Here is a 21,540-nt window from a genome sequence, read left to right as displayed (position 1 = left end):
TTCCAAGCACGAAAAGATTGGGAGGTGAGGATTGGAACTGTTAAAGATGTTTTTTTTACATTTTTACCAAAAATCCTAGATTGCGAGGCTTCATTGGAAACCCTTGGAGATGCTCTATAATACTAATTATAAACCTAAAGTATGAAGTGGTGATACATCAACTTATTACAATCCACAAAACAAAGAATTAAGAAGTGGAATATGATGGACCACCTCACCACAGATCAATCACCTTATAAATGCCTTTTCTTTAACGCTCTGTAAAATGTTATAGCCCGCAATTTACATCACTCGTTGCAATTTTCAAATAATATCTTATTTGGTGTGCAATTTTAAACGGTAGACAAGTACAGACCGATATTGAAATGTTCCGTTCTAAGAGAAGGGGGTGTTAGGCCAGGCATAAATCAATATGAATTCAGCACACAGTACAGCGAGTGGGGTAGCGAGTGCGAGTGTTCAGAGGCCCGCCTTGAAGGATGATTTTCTTGACAAACATTTGGTAGCAATCGTTGCACCATCTACCATTCTGATAGACTTGAATGAAAGGTCAACCAATCGACAGAAAATATTGCACCTGGAGCACCAAATAGTTGACATGACGCACTATAATTTTCCAGCTTTATTTGCTATATACAGACGATCTGTACAAGCGCAGATAGGGCGGCACGCAAAAATTTACAGTGCCAGACAGAAGAAATAGTACAAAAACAACACTTCAACAAAGCAAATAACTTTAGTGACTGCCATCCTGCACACTGATTCCTTCGTCTACAGCTTTTGCACCGCAGGACCTTGCCACCGACTCAAACAGTTTCTCAATCTCAGGTGCACAGTGTGTAAAAGACCGGTTCCAAAAGTTGTAACGCGGATTCTAACACAAGAAAGGTACATTTAGTGCTCGTGTTTGCGATATTTTAATGAATGACACGAAACAAAGCATGTCACGTACCTTTATCAATTCAATGAAAGTAATAAGTAACCCCCAAGGATGGGGGCGGTTCACTATGAGACGCTCCAGAAGAACCCTCGTTATTTGCTCCTGGATAATTTCCTGCTCAATCACATAGCATGGACATTAGAGGGTATGTCATAGAATCTATCCTAATAGCAAAGCATATACAATATGGCAAACACTAGCAGCCTCCAAAAAATGAATCAGATGCTACAAGGGGATGTGAAGATGCGTGCGGAGATTCGTTACAGAGGGATGCACCACATACAACATGAAGCCAAGAAAGCAAGGTGGCACATGTAATCGTACAAGTAACATCTCGCAATACCTGGGTAGCCTCGGCAAATAGATACAGAATGATGAAGGAGAAGTAGTGCGTATGGCTATTGGGATAGCGCAGTTGGTTAGCGATTGCATTCAACAGAAGGTAGCGGCCCTCTGTATCCAAACTTGTTATAAGATTTCTGAACATCTCGGTAGCTGTTTCAATCTGGAAAATGTCCATCGGAGGCATATGGTTAATCTGCTGTACTGATGCCGATGCATTAGCTTTGTTCAGTTGCAGTTGTTGCACAGCCTATATATTGATTCAAGTACGAGGTTAGAGATGCAAACCATATTTTTTTAGAAAAAAAAGAACTACAGAACAAAACACAAACAAATTAAACCAAAATACACTGCATCATTAATGCAATTTCTGGCGAAGAAACAGAACAGATTATAGGTTCTGCCATCTATATGCTGTATGATACAATGACTTTAGCAAAAGCTAATTAGACATTCAAATATACTAGCTGGAGGGAGAGATGCTTTGATCAGGCAATCAAAGCCTAATGCAAGTTTGGATCTTTCTCAAAGAGCAAACGAAGATCAGGTAGGGCAATTTTGGATTCTTCTGCAGGAACTCATGGGATTGTGGCCTCGTAATTACTGAAGTGGGGCATGGCGCATCAAAGCAGCACATCATGAGTGCCAATGATAATAACATGATGAAAATAATAATTCAGAGGATGCTTAAGGTGATGTAACAGCATAACTTTCATCCTTTGGTTCTTCAGTGCATACTTTTGCATAATGTGTTTTCTTTTTAATGAGAAAACTGACTGGGGGAAAACTCACTTGGATGCCAACATAAAGAACAAGTGAATTGATCAGAGGCACGTTGTAGCGTGTCCCGGCAACAGTTGTTTCATTCTGAGGAAGCAGCAATTTTTGCTTCAGGTCACTTAGAAAGGAAGAGCCTTCCGGCCTCTGTGTGATACCAAAGTGAGAACAGCATGCATATCAGCCCATGAATAGCAGTCGATAGCAGTCCAAATTCATACAAAGGATAATAACAAGAAAAATTATTTGACCTTGAGATATTCATCAACCTCAGTCTTCAACTGCTTTGATTTGAGGGCACCATCAACATCCGACATGATTTGTGGTGCTATTGAAATTTCAGCCAACAAATCAATCTGTAAAACAAGAAAAAACAACTTAAATATGCCCAATTGGTATCAGGACAGAGAAAGCACTGCTCCACAGATGGCATGTACCTTTAGATTAGGAGTAGAAGGGTCTGGCAGTCTCATGTTACGTGGAAAAGCACTAAGAATGACATTGCGCATTTGAATGCAACTTGAAGGAATCACATCACAGAAACTGAAGTGATAATCACAAAGAAATTCAGGAAAGTCATGCAGTAGTACAAGCAGAACTCTCATAGTTCCTTTGTATAAAAGGTCCACCTACAAAAAAAAAGTAATACGATATAAAAATTAAGAAGTATTCCTTGAATCAGGTTAGTAATAATTGCAAAAATTACAAATCTTACCGCCTCTGGGAGTTCAGCATTTCTCAAATATGGTTCCATGAATTTGAAAAGAGCAACAAGCAGCCGCTGAAAAAACGGCCAACCTTTCTGTGAATTGCACATCAGCAGTTTTGGCATGAAGCTCCTGTGACTCACCAGCTCAAGCCAAGCAAAGCTACAGAAGAGGATAGTTTTAATCAGATAATTCAGAATAGCGAACATGGCATGTGTTCAAAAAAGGTTAAAAATAGTTTTAGTCGATAATAAAGCAGAAATGACAAGAAGCAGGTACTTGTATGCCTAGTGTAAAAGTAAACACAAGTAGAGGGAAAGAAGAATCAGTTTGACTTCATGGTGCAAAAAAGAACAGCTCCGAGTTTGGAGTTTGAACATTAAGCTGCCTAGGTGAACTAATTTCTGCTCCCATCACCTGAGCAGTGTGAGTAGCAAGAATTGAGGGTTGGAACTCCATAAACAGGAGAGAAAAAAGAAGTCCTAGTTCTGTGAGCTCACATTATGATCCCAATCCAGATTAAATGATGTAAGGTCAGTTCGTACAACAAATATTTTATTGGGCCACCAGGACATTACTGCTTCAATGTAACACATGTTATGGATGGCAACTAAGTGTATAGCAATGTAAAGCTTATAGTTAAGCATAATCACCAGGACTTGCATACACGTGCTTTTAAACATCACGTGACACAATAATTGAACACATCAACATAGAATAGAAAGGTAAAATTGACAAAGTAGACCAAAAGTGATGGACAGACCTCCAGGCAGGAACTCTCAAGGGTTGTAGCATGTGGAATGCATTTGCAAATGCAGTCAAAACCTGTCACCAATCAATATTGCTATATCACAGATGTCACAATAAAAGTACTAAACAATACATAGCTAACATGCGTACCTGAAAATTAGAACCATCATGGTGGCCATCGGTAGTAGTAAGGTCATAGAGCCAATTTATAAACAATCGAAAGTATGGCCGAGGATTAAATGAAGCTTTCTTTTCCTCAGCATCTTTCTGAATGGTTCTCACTGTAACAGATAGAATCTGGACAAGACAAATTGGAAAATACTTGTTTTATGAACTATCAATACATGTATAGGTTCCAAAGCCATAACAAATTTGTAAAAACGAACCTTGGAAAGTATACTGGCTTTATTTGGCGTTATCTCCACTGAAGAGTACTGAATACAAACAAGAAGCAAGGAATTAATAACACTCGACCTGAGTTCTATCAATCTTAGCTGGTATTACCATTTGCCAATAACTCAAGGAGAATATGGAATTACCCTTCTAGAGAAAAATGGAATTAATTAGGCAATATAAAGATCCCTACCAGATATAACTCCAATGATACCCAGCTCAACTAATAGCTCAAATGTTACTCAAGTACCATGATAATGCAGCTAAATAGAACAGAACAGATTTGACACTATAGTACATCAATCATTCTGCACAACACAAACCTCGATAGCAGAAAAATAAAATAGAACTAAACATAACAGAATGCAGGGATCAAAATCTGCAGTTTGATCCAACATGACTAGTCACTTTCTGATAACCTCAGATACCCAAAGGCCCGGTTCTCATGCAAAAAACACTTATAGCCAAAATACATTTTACTCAATTTTAAACAGTTATGATGCATGACTATAATGAACTCCACTGAAAAACTGCAGTCTAAAAGTCACATTTAATACATGTGGAAAATCCTTTAGGTACCTTGAGAACCATAACTACAAGCTTTGCATATGAATCAATGGAGAAATATGAAATGTGTTGCTGTGGTGATTGCTGAGATGATCCACCAGGAGCAACGATTTGCTCGGAGACTAGAGAGTGTGTAACAGCAAGTTCCTAAATGATTCAAAATAAGTATCTGAGTATGCCAAAGTGTACTGCATAATCTGGTACAAAGGTAGATTCATCACCATGAGAATACGAAAGAAGCGTTCTGAGATATCATCTCCCTTCAGCAGACCATCATGCTGCAACTGTGTGACAAAATGACTGTATGCCGCATCACTAGCACTCACATGATTACACATCTGACACCACTCAGAAAACAGGACTGCCACCTGTACATCAAACAACTTAGCAGATTAATTAACAGTCTAGCAAAAATAGATTCAAGGTATAGTTGTGAGAATGGCATGAGCAAGAACCGCAACAAAATACAGGTAACACCACCAATGGAAGACCGATACAACCAACTTATCTCCTGGTTGAACTAACATGCTAATATGTGACCACATCACCGCAATCATGACAGGAAATTCTGAGTGGAAAAGGGAACAAACAAGATACAAACAAAAATGTTGCTAATTAAACCAAACAAAAAACTCTTGAGTACACTAAGGAATTCTGATTCCATACCCAAAAAATTGAAAAACGGAATCAAAAGAAAACAGAAACAGAACCAAAACATCTAATTAAAAATGAAGAGAATAGGTTTATGAAAATCAAACTAAGGTTCTGTAAATCTGTAGGATTCATGATACACAAAACTGAATAAGAAGTTTCAGCATGTCAACCGAACCTGATTTGGATCAACTAGTGTAATTTCATTAGCAGTGCTTTCCTCTTTGTTTGCCCGGGTAGCTAGAACCTACAAATTGAGTAAGAGCAATGCAATTGAATAAACAGGGCAGACATTTTGAGGACAGGAGATATCAAAGAATATTCATAGATGTGAAGGCAACTGATATTTTTAGATCAGATCATAAACCTTTTTATCCTTTGGCAGTTTGACCTTTTCATCCTTCCCAACAACAAAACCAGTAGTGGTGCTCACATTATTCCTTGCAATTTCAATCAATTGTTGCAATGATTCAGGTGAACCTGGTCTCCTTGCAAGCTGCAAACCAACATTTCCTACTGTTGAACCTGGTCCTTGGATAAATACTAGAAGAAAATAAAGATCATGTCCAGAATTATACATACCTTCGACAGTGCATCAACAACATTGTAAAGCTCTGAGACGCCAACAGAATCTTGAGTAATCAATGTTTGGACAAGAGACATTGCAAATTCCGTTGCTACCTCTGAGTAGGACAAAAGAAAGCAGGTAAATCCAAGTAACTGAAAAACAATAACAATCTCATTTAAAAATGAAGAATAGTACAAAATAATCCAGTCCATGAAGCTCTCTGATTTACAGGAACAAAAACGTGGAACAATTACGCCAGTCCAGAAGATTAAACAGGGATCACCGTCTAAGACTTGCACTAATCCAGTGGGCAATTGATGCCAGGCCTAAAAAAATTTTTGCGCACACATGTGAAAGCACCCAATATGTTTCTTCCTTGTCCTGTTCTCTAGGTCGTTTTTTCCCTGCTGAACATTCATGTATTTTTGTTGCTTTGTTAATGCCTTAATGGATGAGGAACTGCCTCCTCCCCCATCACCCCCCCCCCCCCCCCCCCCCCCAAAAAAAAAAGACAAGATATTGATTTATTTGCATGTGCACCTTATCACACTTATAGTGTAAGATGCACATAAATCATTTAGTTCAATTGAAAGAAGGGTGAAATCCGTACAAAACTATAATACTGACACATTGTGCTAACTAAATTGTAAAAGATCCAACTTGAACATTGAATTCAGCATCGTATGCTCCCTCTGCTCACAATTTGATGAGTTAGGAGTTTATGCTACAGGATTTCAAGAGGCATAGCTACATCCTCCTAAAAGCATGATGCATCTATCTCAATTAGTTTGTCACTACAATTTACTAGGTTATATAATCCAGGTATACATGTAGCAACAGATATCTCACCAATTAACTTTGAGACCATCCAGTAGCTTTTGGTGATAAATGTGCATAAGTATAAAATAAGAATAAATAAAAATGAAAGGAAATATTTTGTATCTCAACATACTATTTCTTCCCCCATCAATTAGCTTTGCCAAATGAACATTGTACTCCCCAAGATTCAGCAACTCGGAACGAATAAGGCCAAAAATGATTTCAATGTTAAACTTCTTCTCTTCATCTGAATATATTACCTGAACCAAAAGGATAATAAACAAATAAAGGAAATTAGTTCGCTTTCAAATCCCTCATGATGAACTATGAAACAGAAGAACCAAACCAGGGCGACATCAAGGTAATCAACTTCATCAAAAAGGAAAATGAAATGGTACTATAATTGAAACAAAAAGGTATAGACTATAGAGTAAGAGTTCCATATTAAGACCTCACACCAAATCATAGCTCACAGGTTAATATTTGGTGCTTGTGTTTTATATTGTTGATGGGCTTGTTCACGCAATTAATGCTATTGACATTACTCAAACAAAATTTTACTTTAGTGTCAAAGAAGACCCAAAAAATCTAAAGCTTCACTCCAATAAAAAGAAACCTATGAACTATCAAATTTCAACAATCTCAGCCATAGAATGTATGTACAATATAAAAATATAAAATGGAAATGGAATGACACAAAATCAAAACATAATTAAGTAACTCAACTTGTCTCAACGTAAAAAATTCACCGTTAACAACTATATCACAATAAAGCAGATAACATGGAATACAAACAACAACAACAACAACAACAACATAGCCTTTCAGTCCCAAGCAAGTTGGGGTAGGCTAGAGTTAAAACCCACCAAGAGCCCCAAGTCACGGTTCAGGCACTTCAATAGCTGCTTTCCAAGTACTCCTATTCAAACATAGATCTCTAGGTATATCCCAAGCTTTCAAATCTCTTTTTATTGCCTCCCCCCATGTCAACTTCGGCCTTCCTCTACCTCTCCTCATATTATTAGCTTGGCTTAGGACTCCACAATGCAATGGTGCCTCTGGAGGTCTCCTTTGGACATGGTCAAACCACTTCAACCGATGTTGGACAAGCTTTTCTTCAATTGGTGCTACCTCTAGGCGATCACGTATATCATCGTTCCGAACTCGGTCCATTCTTGTGTGACCGCAAATCCATCGCAACATACGCATTTCTGCAACACTCAGTTGTTGAACAACATGGAATACAAAGGTTGAATAAAACAATGAAACATACCCAACTTGTTAGCTCTTTGACAACAAGCTTGCAGACATCTCGTATTGCAACTAAGGTTGCTAGAAGCCAGGAGACGTAAGTACTATTTGATGTGTTATCGTACAAACTTTTGAAAACCTGGGACATAATGCACCAAAATAAGCTTTGCTGTTAAAACAGTCAAAACAGTAAGTTACAAAGAACAAACAACTGAGAAATGCGTATATTCCTAATCAAATAGATCAATTACCTTTTGTGCTACTGCTAATGCAGCCTCATCCCGGCTAACACACCTAGGTAAGATATCAGGAACTTCCGCAATAACAGACTGAACACAAACATTACATTAGGTATCATCAGATAAGAAGAAAAGGTGACCTATTTGCAAAAAATACACATATGAAGCAGAGCATAATAGCATGCCACATTTTGCTAAGCAAATAGGCCTTGAATCCTACAAGAAATATTGATGTACTGGAGCAGTATAAACAAAGCACTGTCTGACCTGAATTTCCACATCTTTGCCATCATTAACAATCAATGCTTCCAGCTGTAGGGAAAGAATACACATATTAGTCTATCAATAGGTTACCAAAGAAAACAAAACCATTCATAGTAGATTACAGGCAAAGCAGGGGGAAAAAAAAAACTGGTTGAACCAACTCATAAATAAAATAGGATACCAAATGATTGTAGGCATATTTCACAGGACGAGAACATCTGATCATTAACTTAGGAACCATCAAATAGAAGGCTTCAGTCAGTAAAGTGTAAGGATATAAAAGCAAAGGCATGTTCATTTCAACTTAGTAATTCCCATTATATTATATTTAATAAAAACAAGCCCAAAAGGATCTTGGTGACAAGCACGAACCAAAATATCAGTACCTTTTGGGCAACCTGTTGGTATCTCTCCAAAGCATCCCCAGTATTCAAAAGTTCAGGTAAAATAGATCCTAGGCGATCGGCAGCAGATGTTGATGGAGGTGGCACCATAGCACTTATTTCCTGGCAGAAGGTTAGAAAGGTCTTAGAAAATAATATATGGCAACATAGTCATGAGGTCAACAGGAAATATTACATTGGTTGTGACAGTCATTGCACTGGCAGGAAGGTCGTTAGATGCCAATGTAGAAAATGTAGATGCAGCACCAATGGTTCCACCAAGTAGGACAGAAGACTCGCTTGCTCCAACTTGGGCAGGATTACTATGGAAGACACAAGATATTAATCGGTCCAAAACAAGCAACAGAAAAAAAAAAGAACCACACATCACGTAAAAGATAGCCAAAGCATGTGTACCTCGAAAATTGTGCAATACCAGTAACTGATTCCTCAGACCCCAGTTCCGCTGGCTGAGTTATAGATGTTAGTCCACTCATATGAATAGTTGACAAATTACTTGAGGATACCGGTGCTGAATTTGGACTGTAAGCTCGAGGTACACCAAGAGTGCTCGAGGCAGTAGCACCACCAGACAGACCAGAACCTGTAGCACCGACATTTTGACTATGGGGATTCCACACATGAACAAAGTCCTGAAAAGAGCAGAGTTGGATGCAGATAGCCATGTGTCCAATACAGAAACAACATGCATAATTTCAATTCAGAAGTTTATGTTTTGCTGCTATACCTCATACACTCTTTGTTGGGAAGTAGATAAATGCCCAGGCTTAGGACGTAGTGCTTCAGGTACACGAGCAAACGGCCCTTGAGCATAAGCAAAGGAATCATGATATGCAGGACCACCGGCCTCTCTTTGTTTCCTTTGTGAAAATGACTGCGCTATTTCTACATCAATCAATTCAACAGCCTGACAAAAGCATGTTAGTCATGAGGATCAGGGGAAAGAAAAAGAGCGTCAGCCACTTATCCATTATCAAAGTAGAGGTGGTAGTGAATTTGGATAATACGAAGTCCAAATGGACTCTAGTTGCTTTGGATGCACTTGGATAGGATCTATTTGGATTTGGATGTCCATAATCATTCAATCCAACAAAATCCAAAATCCATCGAACATTGACTCAAAATGTGGACTTGACTACTTGAGAGGTAGACCGGCCTTTAAAGGCGGGTTTTAAGTTTATGACATGGGACCCAAACATATATCTAGTCATACCGATCTGCGGTCATGAGCAATCGTACTAAGTAAATCTCGAATAAACTTCAGTTAATTTCGCTAAAATAAAAAATAATAATTTTAGGGTTTGACTTTCGACGTGGGGCCCACGTATATATCTATTCACACTGATCTACACAAAGTAGTGAGCAATCGTATTAAGTCATCTCCAAAAACAAATCAATCAATTTCAATAAAATTTTAAGTTATTAACGCGAGGTTTTTAGTTAGGGTCCGAGTCCGACACTCTGACTTTCGACGTGAAACCCTCATACACATCTAGTCACACCGCACAAAGTAGTGGGCAATTGTACTGAATCATCTCCAACAAATTTTAGTCAATTTCGCTAAAATGTTAAGTTAAAATGTTAAGTTGTGAAGGCGAGGTTTTAATTCTAGGGTCCCGACTTGCGACAAGGAATGCTAATCCATTGCCCTCTCTAATGAAAAGCACGTGCTTGGCTAAATGATACTAGGTCCACATCTCCATGATTAATGGTGATCAGACAGAAGTTGTCGTTAATAATAAGTACTACATCCATACTGAAATATAATGGATTTTGAGTTGCCCTAGGTCAAACTATCCTAAGTTTGGCAATTTTATTGAGAAGAACAATATTTACAATATTAGATGAACATCATTAGATACTCGTACATTTATGAAATATATTTTTATAGTTTATCTCCTCGAGGTTGATAATACTTAATACTCTTTTCTATGAACTTGGTCAAACTTAATGTAGTTTGACTTACGACAAACTCAAATCCATTATATTTCAGGACGGTGGTAGTACCGAACTACCCCTTAACATAATATAGTTTATCTTTATGAGTAATCATTGTTAGATGTCTGAGCTTAAATGACTTGAAGCAATTACAGAAGACTGACAACTCTGTTGGAATTTTAAGAACAATCCAGGATTTTGAACCTTACGCTCCTAAGGGGAAATAAAAGGTGTACATAGCTCAGCAGAATTAGAATTGTCAAGGTGCTACCTGACGTGTTGCCACAGCCTCAATGATGGCACAGCCAAGATCCAAATTATCGTTGACTAGCATGTGAATAAGTTGCTCGATAGTTTCAGTGCCGCTCATAAGGTTTTGAATGAGATTCCGAAGATTGGAATATAGTGCGACACGAAGAGGTTCCTATAGCAGAGAAAAAGGAAATACAGTTATCAGTTGTCTTCAACAGATACAAAATGTTTAGGGGCTAATAGAATCAACATAGTCTCAAAGGCCTCAAGCAGAAATACCTTGCAAGTAACATGTGCCAGACTTCCAGCTAATGTTGCAACCATCAAATGTGCAGATCGAGTTATCATATTGTTATCAGACTCCAGTGCATAATCCTTCAAGAAATATAAGTGTCAACAATATCATCACACTAACATCTTAAACCAAAGCAGGTCAGAAAGTAACCTTCAGAATAAGTTCTTTTGTAGTTCGGCTTGCTATTGTCACACTTCTTTGAATAACAGGGAGTATTATCTCCCTGTTAGCCTTATCCAGAGCCAAATCCATAATTCTAGATAAAGCAAGTAATTTATCAGCAACAAAAGAAGTTCAAATGAAATATACCAAATTCCTTTCAGAAACTTGGAAGCATACTTGCTATACTGCAATTGTGGACCAAGGGAGCCAAGCTTTGGATTTATTTTGAAGCGTATCTCATCACGTGGAATAGCCGCCATAAGCTACATATCGCAAATGGTAAACAAATCATATAACATAATCTAGTTGTTTAGATAAATAACAGCAGTTAAAACATTAAGTTAACCTGATTAACAGAGAATGGAGATGGTGATGGTGATTGTGTTTGTGCTGGCGAAACCTGGGTCAACGAGGGCACATGCTCAGGCATCATCAGAGCAACTTTGCCATCTTCTACTGTGCTGTTTGTAGGTAGACGGACAGGAGCAGCATACTGCAAACAAAATATTTTCCAACTATAATGGCAGAAGAGTGTACCACATCATAGTTGATACAGAGGTTCAAATCCAACCTGATTAAGTATATTTGGAAGGCTCATAGCTCGGGATGTGATATTGATCTCAGGCTGCTGTTCCATATGAGTTAGTGATGGGATGGTTCCTGAAGGGACTTCTGCAACCACAGGGGTTTGAGATGCAGTAACATCTTTATTTGAAAAATCTGGATTTCCCTCGACTTCTCGCAGACGATCTTTAAGCAGGGAGGTTGGTTTCACATCCTTCATGTCAACAGTAAGGTTCTTAAATAGAACCTGAAATCTCAAAAGAACAGTTAGCATGGGTAGCTAGGGCAGATACAAGGCCAATAAAGGAACTATCAAGAAAGGAAATGTTGAGAACCTCGATATCAAATTTCAGATTCATCTTGAGGTTTGGAAGATTATAAATTTCAGCAAGTAGACTTAGAATTCCCATGGTCCAGGGATTTGGAGGACGATATGCGATACTTGAGTGGCAAGGTTCAAGAATCTGCAGAGCAGCCAATGGTCATGACTCATGATATGCACCCAAGTTAATAATTGGATTTTTTTTGGGCTATTTTAATCGGATTATAATCTTTGGAGAAATCTTTTACAAAAAAGATAGCAGGAATGGACACCTTTGAAGTGAATGGTATGACCGCAATCATCAATCCTTTCTCGTATGCCTGAAGAAAGAAATTCTCAAAAGATTATAGGCAGACAAATTGAATCGATTGAAATGAATTGTACACACCTCAAGAAGCACATAAATAATTTACCACAAAAAACACGGGTGAAACAGAAATATCTTATTAAATAATATAGAGCAATACTAAATAAAAGCTCTAGACGGCCTAAGGGAGCTTTCAGAACTCCCAACTACTGAGTTTAATGCAGAGAAGCAGTACCTCCACAATAAGAGATTTTGGGTCAATCTCCTTAGCCCTTAGTGCCTGGTTCCTACCGATGGTGAACTTTCCCAACCAGCTGCCTAAGTTTTTTAGCAAGGAGCGCTCCTCAGAACTAGATTTGATAAGGTCTGATCTTAACAAGACCTGCAGCAAAAGTGTCCAAGTTTAAACAAAATGTCTAGCAAAAACATAAAAAAAGGGCAGACGAATTGGAGTGAACAAAAACCTTGCAGTTCTCATATGTAGCTTTCAGTATTTCCTTGTTCAAGGATTTTGAGTTTACTTTATCAAAGAACTTCAAATACAGATCATGGAAATTTGGTTCAATGCTTGCCCTGTCAAGATGAGCAGTGATTTGTATACCTCAGCATTGTCAGACAAATCTATACGAAATCAGTAAATTCAGAATGATACCTTTTCATGACCATGTATTGTGCAAACCAAGGATAATACTGTTCCTGTATGACCTCATTAAATTCCTTTGCCTTAGCTTCCATGTTTGAGATGGATATATTGTTGATCATAAAAAGAATTTTGTCCTGAACTTCAGGTGGAGGTGTCTAGGTTAAGAGAAGAAGTCCATTAGCACAGGACGAGTTATGTATTAACCCAAAAGAGCAAACTCAAAAAACAAAACCAACCTCAATTGGTGTATCTCTTTGTTCCGCAGCAGCAACAAGCGTCTCTATATTTAAAGCAGTCCCAAATCCAGTAGTATATGAAGGTTGCCTAGGCAATCCTAGAAAAGACAGGCATAACAGTGTAACTGTAAATTAAAGGTAAAAGGCTTGAGTAATTGATGTTATCATGAATGTGTTAAGCTAGCGAGCCACCTGAGGTACTTCGAGGACGCAGAAATCCAGTATGCACACTCGTTGACACACTGGTAGACTGATGAGGTGAAGCTAGTAAAGAGGGTGGAGCAGTTGTCTGCATTGAACATATATAGGTGAAGGGAACAAGCAAACAGGAATCTCGAATACAGATATTGCAGAGAGAAATGGAAACAGCCACTACATCGAAATGTCTTGCTATCAGAAATTAGGAGGCATGCATATGAAAATTTCCTGATACCTTTGGATTAATAGTCAAATCAGCAGATGATGAAGCAAGGGGAGGCTGACTGGATACAATGCTCTTGTTCAGTGAACTCATAGAAACCTTAGACCTCTCCCCAAGAAGACCCTGCTGCCTATGTTGCAAAGGAGAAGAAGAAAGAGGCCTTCCTAGTTGACTTGGGATGGTACCCATCAGCCATGATGATTCAGACACCTACATAAATTCAGTAATTCACCATATCATTTAGAAAAATGTAGAAGGAATCATGAAAATCCAACCATTGCATTCAAGAGACAGTTAATAACATAGCAAATCAGTCAGCATGTAGCAATCTCCCATAATCCTAAATTGCTAACAAAAAGGAAACCAATTTGCAAGAGCCATTATATATTCAGTTCAAATTCAAAGCCTGCCACCAAAATGTGTTCTCCTTCCTCAAGTTTATGTGATAAAGTTACCTCTATGCCTTCCATGGATGATGAACCAGAAACATGCTGCTCTGCAGAAAGCAGGTTGCCAACATTTGGCTCGTTTTGACTTGATGAGATTTTGGCTAGGGCCCTCTCAATAGCAGAAACCATTTCAAAATGTGTTCCACGAAGATGCGAGATCTGCAATATGTGATTACAGTATTGTGGCCACTCTATGACACGATCCATAAACTGCTCCAGTGCTGTTGTACCAAACATAAACATCTGCAAGCCAATAACACCATCAGCATTACATGTTTGAAGCATCAGTGAACAATTGGAGATGTAAAAGAATGTCACTATGTCAGAGAGGTCCTAGAAAACCTTTGAATCAACAGATTTGCGCAGGGCATCGAGGACACCACGTAGAGCAATTCCAAGCGCAAGGTGAGCCACAAGCTGATGTTTAATAAGAGATCCTATTTTCAGGAATAGAATTGTATTAGAGACATTTTTTAGACAAAAAATAATTCATTCCATCAGCTAAATAGCACATCAGCCGAACCACTGGCCGAAGGGCCTGTTTGGATTGGAGCTGGCCACACTCCAAGGCATTTGATTTCGGACACCTGCGTCTGGCAGCGCTGCCTGAGCCAGGGATCAAACCAAACACACCCCCACATACAAAAGGAGCAACATCAATCCATAGGTGGATGGTTGCCATCTTCAAACTCAGCATATAACTGGCAAGTATGTGGGCTACATTACAGACTACCAATGACAAAATCATAACCAAGCCTTAGCCAAAGCAAAGATACAGAGGCTCTTGGCCTCACGAATCATCACAACTGATGCAAATGAAGAATTTTATTTTTTGAGTCGATGCAGGAAAAGATAGACTCAAAAATTATCTTGCGATTAGTAACCCTAGTTGGTATCCTAGACTCGACTAGGGACTACGACTCAATTAGGCCAATTAGTTTTCTGGTCGTCCGATTAGTCGACTAATCACGATTAGACGGATGAATAGGGGGGCGGACGACCAGAAACAGAATGGAATTGCTGTGCAGCTAAGGGCATGAGCTGCATCTGGGATGGCTTAGGCCACTTGGGCTCATGTTTTTCAGACCAATTTGCAACCCTACATGCAGCCACCACCCTAGAGTTATCTTCATGCTTGATTTGTACTCTAGAACATATAGTATATTAGTATATATATTTGGTAATAGTCCTGATATATATAGGACGACTAGGGGACAACTAGGACCTGGTCGACGACTAATCACAGATAGTTGCTTGGTCGGTCCTATGGCGACTAGGATTGACTAGACAACTTGATAACATTGATCTTGCCTATACCAAAAAATCACTCACAAGAGGAAAAAAACTGCCATGCATGCTTTCAGTTCAAACTATCACTCCAGCACGACATGTTTGATCCTTGGACTTCCTTTTTTAGACAGACTAAGATTAACTTCAGTTTTAATGTAGCGCAAATGAACATAGAGCAAAACTGCGGAAAATGACAGACTGGAAAACAATAAGAAAATAGAAGCTTCATTTCAGTTGGAATTTCATAGAATGGGAGATACTACGATCGTCAAGTAGAATAATTATCACCCTGGATCATAAGCCAAGAGCATTATTTTGTAAGAGACTAAATTTAGATAACCTGTCATTGAACTGAAAAGAGTGTTGCATGAAAAAAAAGTAACATCAGGTTACAATTACATACAATAAACAGCGTTATTTTGTTATGTGCGGCAAGCAGTACACGCGGAGAGGGAAGAAGCCCAAGGCACCAGCCGGCCAGGAAAGTGGCTTGGCGCGGGTTCAACCATGATCGCCGGCCTGCAGCCGAGCCTAGTTTATCGATTAAGGAAATAAGCAATTAGGAGATTTGGTTTGTGAGATTTGATCGAGACAATTTAGGCTTCAGTTTAGGAGCTGTTGGGCCAGAGGCCTATGTAAACCTTTTGGCAACCTGGAGTCGAGATTAAGCAATGAATCAATCTATTCCCTGTCTCTTCTTCCTCTAACAAAATAGGGAGCTGCGGGGTAAAACCTCGCTCCGATCCTGCCGGCAGGTATAGACTGCGAAGCCAAGGAACTCCGCCTACTCCACCTTCCCTACCTCAGTACCTCCTTACCGACACCATAACAGAATGTAATCTAGCAAACTAGCTGTAACAAATCATCTTCTTCATATTGCAATTTTACGCAGTTCGCAGCGTGTTTGAGAGAAAATATATATACAGTAAAAGGCTTGTGAAGGCCAATCAAAATAAAGATGTGCTTACCAAACAGAACAGCTGCTATCTTAAGCTGCTTATCAGGATACTTGGGAAAGAACTTATATTCTTCAAAAAGATTTGAGATCATACAGTTGAAAATAGATACCTCCCTGTCAACCAAAGCATTCAAATAATACAATTGTTAAGAGCTGGGCACAGACTAGTGTAAACAAAATTCTACTGGAGCACACAGATCTACAGAAATTATTGCACAACGGAACAGAGTACTAGTCAGGCAGCAACTTTGAAGGCAAAAGGAACTGGCAGTAAGCATTGAAATTTCCAGATTATCCTAAGCTTATGTCGAAAAAAATGCAATCCTAACACAGTACTGCCCCAATTTGGAACGAATAATGCCTATAAAGCATACCTTAAATAGAATATACAGCGTAATACCAACAAACAAAAAAGCTAAGTTTCAAAGAAATGATCATGGCTGTAATTTTAGCACTCGGGTTAATTAAGTTGTTGAGCGTATATCTTCTCCAGTATTTTATAAGCTGGTCCAAACCTATTTCCATCAACAAGTCTTTGAAGCATGTTGTGAAGTGATTGTCCAAACCACACGGTGAGTCAGAAAAGCAACAAAAATCAGTCCAAATTAATTCCAGTTATAGCTGAAATTTGCACCTCTTATCTGTAGATTCTTTGAAGCGCCCAAGCATTTGTATCATGGAATCAACGCTTATCTGTCCAGAGAACATGTGTTGAAAATATGCATTAGCCTCTACTTCAATGTCATCTGACCCTCCCTCTGAACTAGTAAGCTCTCTTACAGCAGAGCTAGGATTCCTCGATTCATACAGAGAACACAGTTTCCTTATTTCATCCAGTATTACATCTGACAAGAGCTGCCCCGAGTGAGATTGGAGAACCTGAAAATGTGCATGACATGAGTCCATACTGATTCCCCCACCCAACCTACCCCCCCCCCCCCCCCCCCCCCCCCCCACCACCACCAAAAAAAAGGGGGAGGAGCAAAATAAAAAATAAACCATGCAGACCTTTATGAAGACATAACAAGACTCCCAATATATGTTTTTGACAATAGATTGAGGTTGTGTCGTGCCCTCTAAGACATAATCTGTGTTGCTCATAGTTGCTTTCAGGAAATTAACACATTCCTGAGAGTAGAAAGAGTTAAGTTAGGTAAGATAAACCTTATAATCGAGCATTGAAATAAATGGGTAGTTTGCTAGCCGAATTGAACAACATGATGGATGTGGAAGAGGTCAGATACAGTGTAGCAGCCTACAAGAATAGATTATGCATATTACCTCAACAAAACCTTTTCCATATAGAGATAACTTTTCAGTCAGCCATTTCTCAAGATGACTATAGTCTTTCCTCAAGGCAGCAGCAGCCAATTTAATAGAAAATGCAAATGGAGTAGAATCAAGGACAGAAGACAGAATCTGTTTCAAGTAGAAATAAAAGTTGAGTGAAACAAATTTGGTTTGACAAAATAGTGTTACAGCATTGAAATAATATTGTAGCATACTCCCAATAACGAACAGATGAAAAAAATGGTTATTAGAAGCATGTGGATAAGTTTTGATAAAATACAATTTTAGAAAATAAAGTGTATTTTTCTTATACAAACCTTCAAGTCATGACAAACATCAACAATTCTTAGCAAACAATCTGGATCACTATGAGCATCAACAAAACCTCGAAGCGTGAAGTATGGGTTTGTATGCCAGAGATAATTCACTACATTGCGCTTTGTTGGATCCTTCAGTAAAGCAGGAAATACGCAGGGCAGTACTTCATATTGGAGGAGATTATACACGATCTGCAAAGAGACAAAGGGAACTTATAGCACTATTAAAATCAATGAAATTAGAGGCAACTCATTATGTGGGACTAGAAATGCATACATTGATGCAGCTAACACCAAAAGGTAAGAGACAAGGTGAACGTTAACACTATTAAAGTCATGAAACTAGAGGCGAACTCATTAGGTGGGACTAGAAATACATACACTGACGTGGCTAAGACCAACAAGTAAGAGCTCAGGACAATGTCCCAGTGGATACTCAAGCATTGATCGTACGGATGCAGTGTACCCAACTTCAGCTAGTTGGCATAAAACTTCTAGAAGGTCGAGGCAGAACCAAGCATGATTGCCTTGGCTAGGACCTGCCAAATCCTGAAATGTCTACAGTATATAACTACTGTTAGGTGTGAATTGGATAGAGTTTTATCAAGAGTGAGGCCAGATGATGTCAAAATTACCAGGTGCCTGGAAGAATGTGCAAATGTAAATTTATCAGGTGGAGCAGAAACCGCATGCTTTAAGAGCGATATCTGGCCTTCTGTGTTTTTCCACAATGACCCACAAACAGCATGAAGTGGAAATGGATCCTGTATAATCCAATTAATTTGTCAACCAACTAGTTAATTTTCAAAAAATAAAAATGTTTATACACATACCTTGCAAGCACGTGTGTATATAGACATCAATAGATAAAAGCCTGTTTCATCAGGTATATTGAAACCCTCATGATCAAGATATTCCATTACACGCACCCAGTTTGTACTTGGGGCCTGCATGACAAAGAGAGATGGAGTGTAAGGGTGCAAAACAAAAAAAGAACACCCAATGAAAAAGCAAGTCAATAGCTTACAAGTTCATTGATTGAATCCACAAGAACATCTGTGTTCCATTTAGTAAGCTGAGGTGAGTCATTTGTGTGGCTATTACGAATAGCAGATACAAATGTTGCATATGTGTTATGGGCCTCTCCAAGACCACTACGAGTGCCAGCAACAGCCCCAAGCAACTTAGATACAGCGACATCATCAAGAGGCTCAACAATGGAAAGTATTTCCTTACAGTGAGTGTTGTCAACAGTACATCCATAACCCAACTCGGCTACAATGTCAGCCATGCTTATTTCTTTCCCAATTTCAGACAGAAGCAACTCAAAATCATCATCTGTGCTACAAAAGTACATATCCAAATGTCTACATGGCACAAAAAAAGAGGGGGGAAAGCATTTGTCAATAAATGGGAACAAAGAAGTACAAATATTAAGGGCCTGTTTGGATCCCCTCCTCTAAACTTTAGAGCTCTAAAAACTACTTTAGCTCAGTTTTGAGCTCTAAAGCTCTAATGTGAGGTGGGTTAAAGTTTAGAGCTAACTTTAGACCACCTGTTTGGAGACTTAGCTCTAAAGTTTTTATAGATCTAAAGTTTAGAGGAGAGGATCCAAACAGGCAATAAGATTTTGATTAGTAAAACTGAATACCTTGAAGGATTTGGTTGTCTATCAAAATCTCCATTTGGGACAGGTGCAAAAAACGGCCTCTCTGTGACTTTTAGTAGAGATATAACATTATTTAAAGTGTCCATATGCTTCGACAGGCCATCAGACTGATGCAGAAACACGACGATTTCATGAATTTGATCATTTGATACAGATTGGATAGGATTCGTGCACAGCTCTTCAATTTGAGCAATTGAAAACAATTGCCCTGAAACAAAAGAGGCAATGTCAATGACCATCTGAAAATAAGAGTAGCAGATATGATATCACTAGACTCACACAGAAATGTCTACCTTTCTGCTTTAACTCTGAGTCCTCAGAATCTGAGAGCGCAAGTCCAACACCAACTTTCTCAGCAACTGATAGTTCCAGCAGATTTGACAAGCTTTCAAGAAAATCATCCGTCAAGGCTATTGTCGTCAACACCTCACAAAAACTGGTTGCGAAGCATGTCTTATGCAAACAATATCTGAAAACATCAGATAAAAGCTTTTGTTGCAACTGGAGGTTCTTGACCTCCCCAGCATTCAGCGACACTTGATTCAGACATACTCGGAGCACCAAAATGCATCCATCCAGGCCACTGTCAACTAACTGAAAAGGTGGGGGAAATATAACTTGAATTAGAAAACATCGAGCAGACTCAGTATTCAGTAATTAGAACTAAGATATGGTCGAAGCCAAAGAAGAAATTTATTTTAACCAGCAAAGTAGGTAAATTGTCTATTTTTCGAAACTACAGTAGGTGGTTCAACAAGAATTTGAACTAAAATTGCCAATGAAAAGTCACCACGAGCTCTGTGCTTGAGGAAATGAGATAGATTAGTCACATTAGCACAGCTAGTAAAGCGAATGAGTTTTAATTATTCACGCAGAGTTTAAGCACGGCCATAAATCCCAAAACCCCACTTGTTTGCAGTAATCAAATGGATGAAAAGTTAACAACCTAGGTCGCTAGGCGCCGAACTTGTGGCCTGCAACTCTAACAAGTCTAAACTCAGAACCGACAATCTTACCGTTAAACGCTACCATAGCGTAACCTAGGGTAGAATTGATCGCGCTCACAAGGAGACAGGCGACGCAGCATTGGCGAGAACGGACTGGAACCCGCGGATCCAGACTGGGAAGCGACGAATCGAAGGGAAGGGGACGTAACGCTGGCAGGAAGCGGGGATGGTCCAGCAGTACAGATGGGTACCTGGCAAAGCTCGCGCCGAATGGAGTCGAAGTTGGAGTCCGTGGCGCATTCGAGCAGGAGGCGCAGCTCCGCAGCGACATCGGCGCTGACGGGGATCATCTCGCCGTCGGCGAGAGGCGGAGGCGGGGGGCGGGGAGCGCTAGGGCAAGAGGGGTTTGGGGGTCGAGCGAGTTCCTGTGAGAGTCGCAAAGCAGATGGGAGATTGGAAATCTGCAGCGTGAGGGTGGACCTCAGTCCTCAGCCCACCATCACGTATAGTAGCCACGGTGCTCGCTCTTCGCTGCGGGTGATGTGCTTCGCCGCGCGGGTGATGTGTTTCGTATAGGTGGCTCATATGTTTAATATGTTTCTCATCGTATTTGTACGAAAGGTTGGTCTATTTGGTACATTAAACGGGTAAATATGGAAAAGAAATATAGCATGATTCAATGTTGTAAACGAACATAGAGGTTGGTTGTCATTACATGGTGCCTATTGTAGGCCAGCAAATCAATGGCACGTTAGTGGAAAGAAGTATTTGATGGAGTTAGGCTCAAGCAACTAAAACACTTAGGTGG

At 39.3% G+C, this 21,540-nt stretch overlaps 1 protein-coding gene across 2 annotated transcripts; it reads right to left on the bottom strand.

Annotated features, from left to right (window-relative positions):
- Positions 1–545: 545 nt before the first annotated feature.
- On the bottom strand, positions 546–21,210 carry LOC136450977 (uncharacterized). 2 transcript variants are annotated; one of them, XM_066451691.1, is made up of 51 exons: positions 20,984–21,209; positions 20,079–20,379; positions 19,768–19,993; positions 19,144–19,483; positions 18,950–19,063; positions 18,752–18,880; positions 18,498–18,674; positions 18,117–18,308; positions 17,791–17,928; positions 17,518–17,637; positions 17,144–17,388; positions 16,520–16,623; positions 14,604–14,698; positions 14,268–14,504; positions 13,825–14,022; positions 13,584–13,680; positions 13,392–13,489; positions 13,165–13,310; positions 12,977–13,085; positions 12,748–12,894; positions 12,478–12,525; positions 12,219–12,347; positions 11,891–12,130; positions 11,666–11,812; positions 11,497–11,582; positions 11,308–11,413; positions 11,142–11,237; positions 10,882–11,034; positions 9,400–9,579; positions 9,069–9,304; positions 8,848–8,974; positions 8,655–8,774; positions 8,272–8,316; positions 8,017–8,094; positions 7,788–7,904; positions 6,648–6,774; positions 5,710–5,810; positions 5,495–5,623; positions 5,306–5,374; positions 4,698–4,844; positions 4,489–4,623; positions 3,903–3,950; positions 3,667–3,813; positions 3,530–3,591; positions 2,775–2,928; positions 2,497–2,688; positions 2,311–2,415; positions 2,075–2,206; positions 1,284–1,532; positions 953–1,054; positions 546–874 (listed from the first exon to the last, which is right to left on the bottom strand). In XM_066451691.1, exons 1-51 carry the CDS (start codon positions 21,080–21,082, stop codon positions 737–739), a joined length of 7,257 nt encoding a protein of 2,418 aa, XP_066307788.1. In that variant the 5' UTR covers positions 21,083–21,209; the 3' UTR covers positions 546–736. The 2 variants fall into 2 exon arrangements, with proteins under 2 accessions (XP_066307788.1, XP_066307797.1); XM_066451700.1 differs by lacking the exon at positions 4,489–4,623 and having other exon boundaries at positions 20,984–21,210.
- Between the last annotated feature and the right edge of the window lie 330 nt (positions 21,211–21,540).

This window comes from Miscanthus floridulus, chromosome 1 (assembly GCF_019320115.1).
Source record: "Miscanthus floridulus cultivar M001 chromosome 1, ASM1932011v1, whole genome shotgun sequence".
NCBI classification, from domain to species: Eukaryota; Viridiplantae; Streptophyta; class Magnoliopsida; order Poales; family Poaceae; genus Miscanthus; species Miscanthus floridulus.
The sequence above is the reverse complement of the archived record's forward strand: the minus strand, read 5'-3'. Positions and strand labels throughout refer to the sequence as shown.

Coding starts and splice junctions, on each gene's coding strand:
- LOC136450977 (XM_066451691.1), bottom strand. CDS start 21,082: ATGATCCCCGTCAGCGCCGATGTCGCTGCGGAGCTGCGCCTCCTGCTC. Junction 12,895..12,976: donor CTACATATGAGAACTGCAAG/GTTTTTGTTCAC, acceptor CTTTTGCTGCAG/GTCTTGTTAAGATCAGACCT. Junction 11,414..11,496: donor CCACAATTGCAGTATAGCAA/GTATGCTTCCAA, acceptor TGCTTTATCTAG/AATTATGGATTTGGCTCTGG.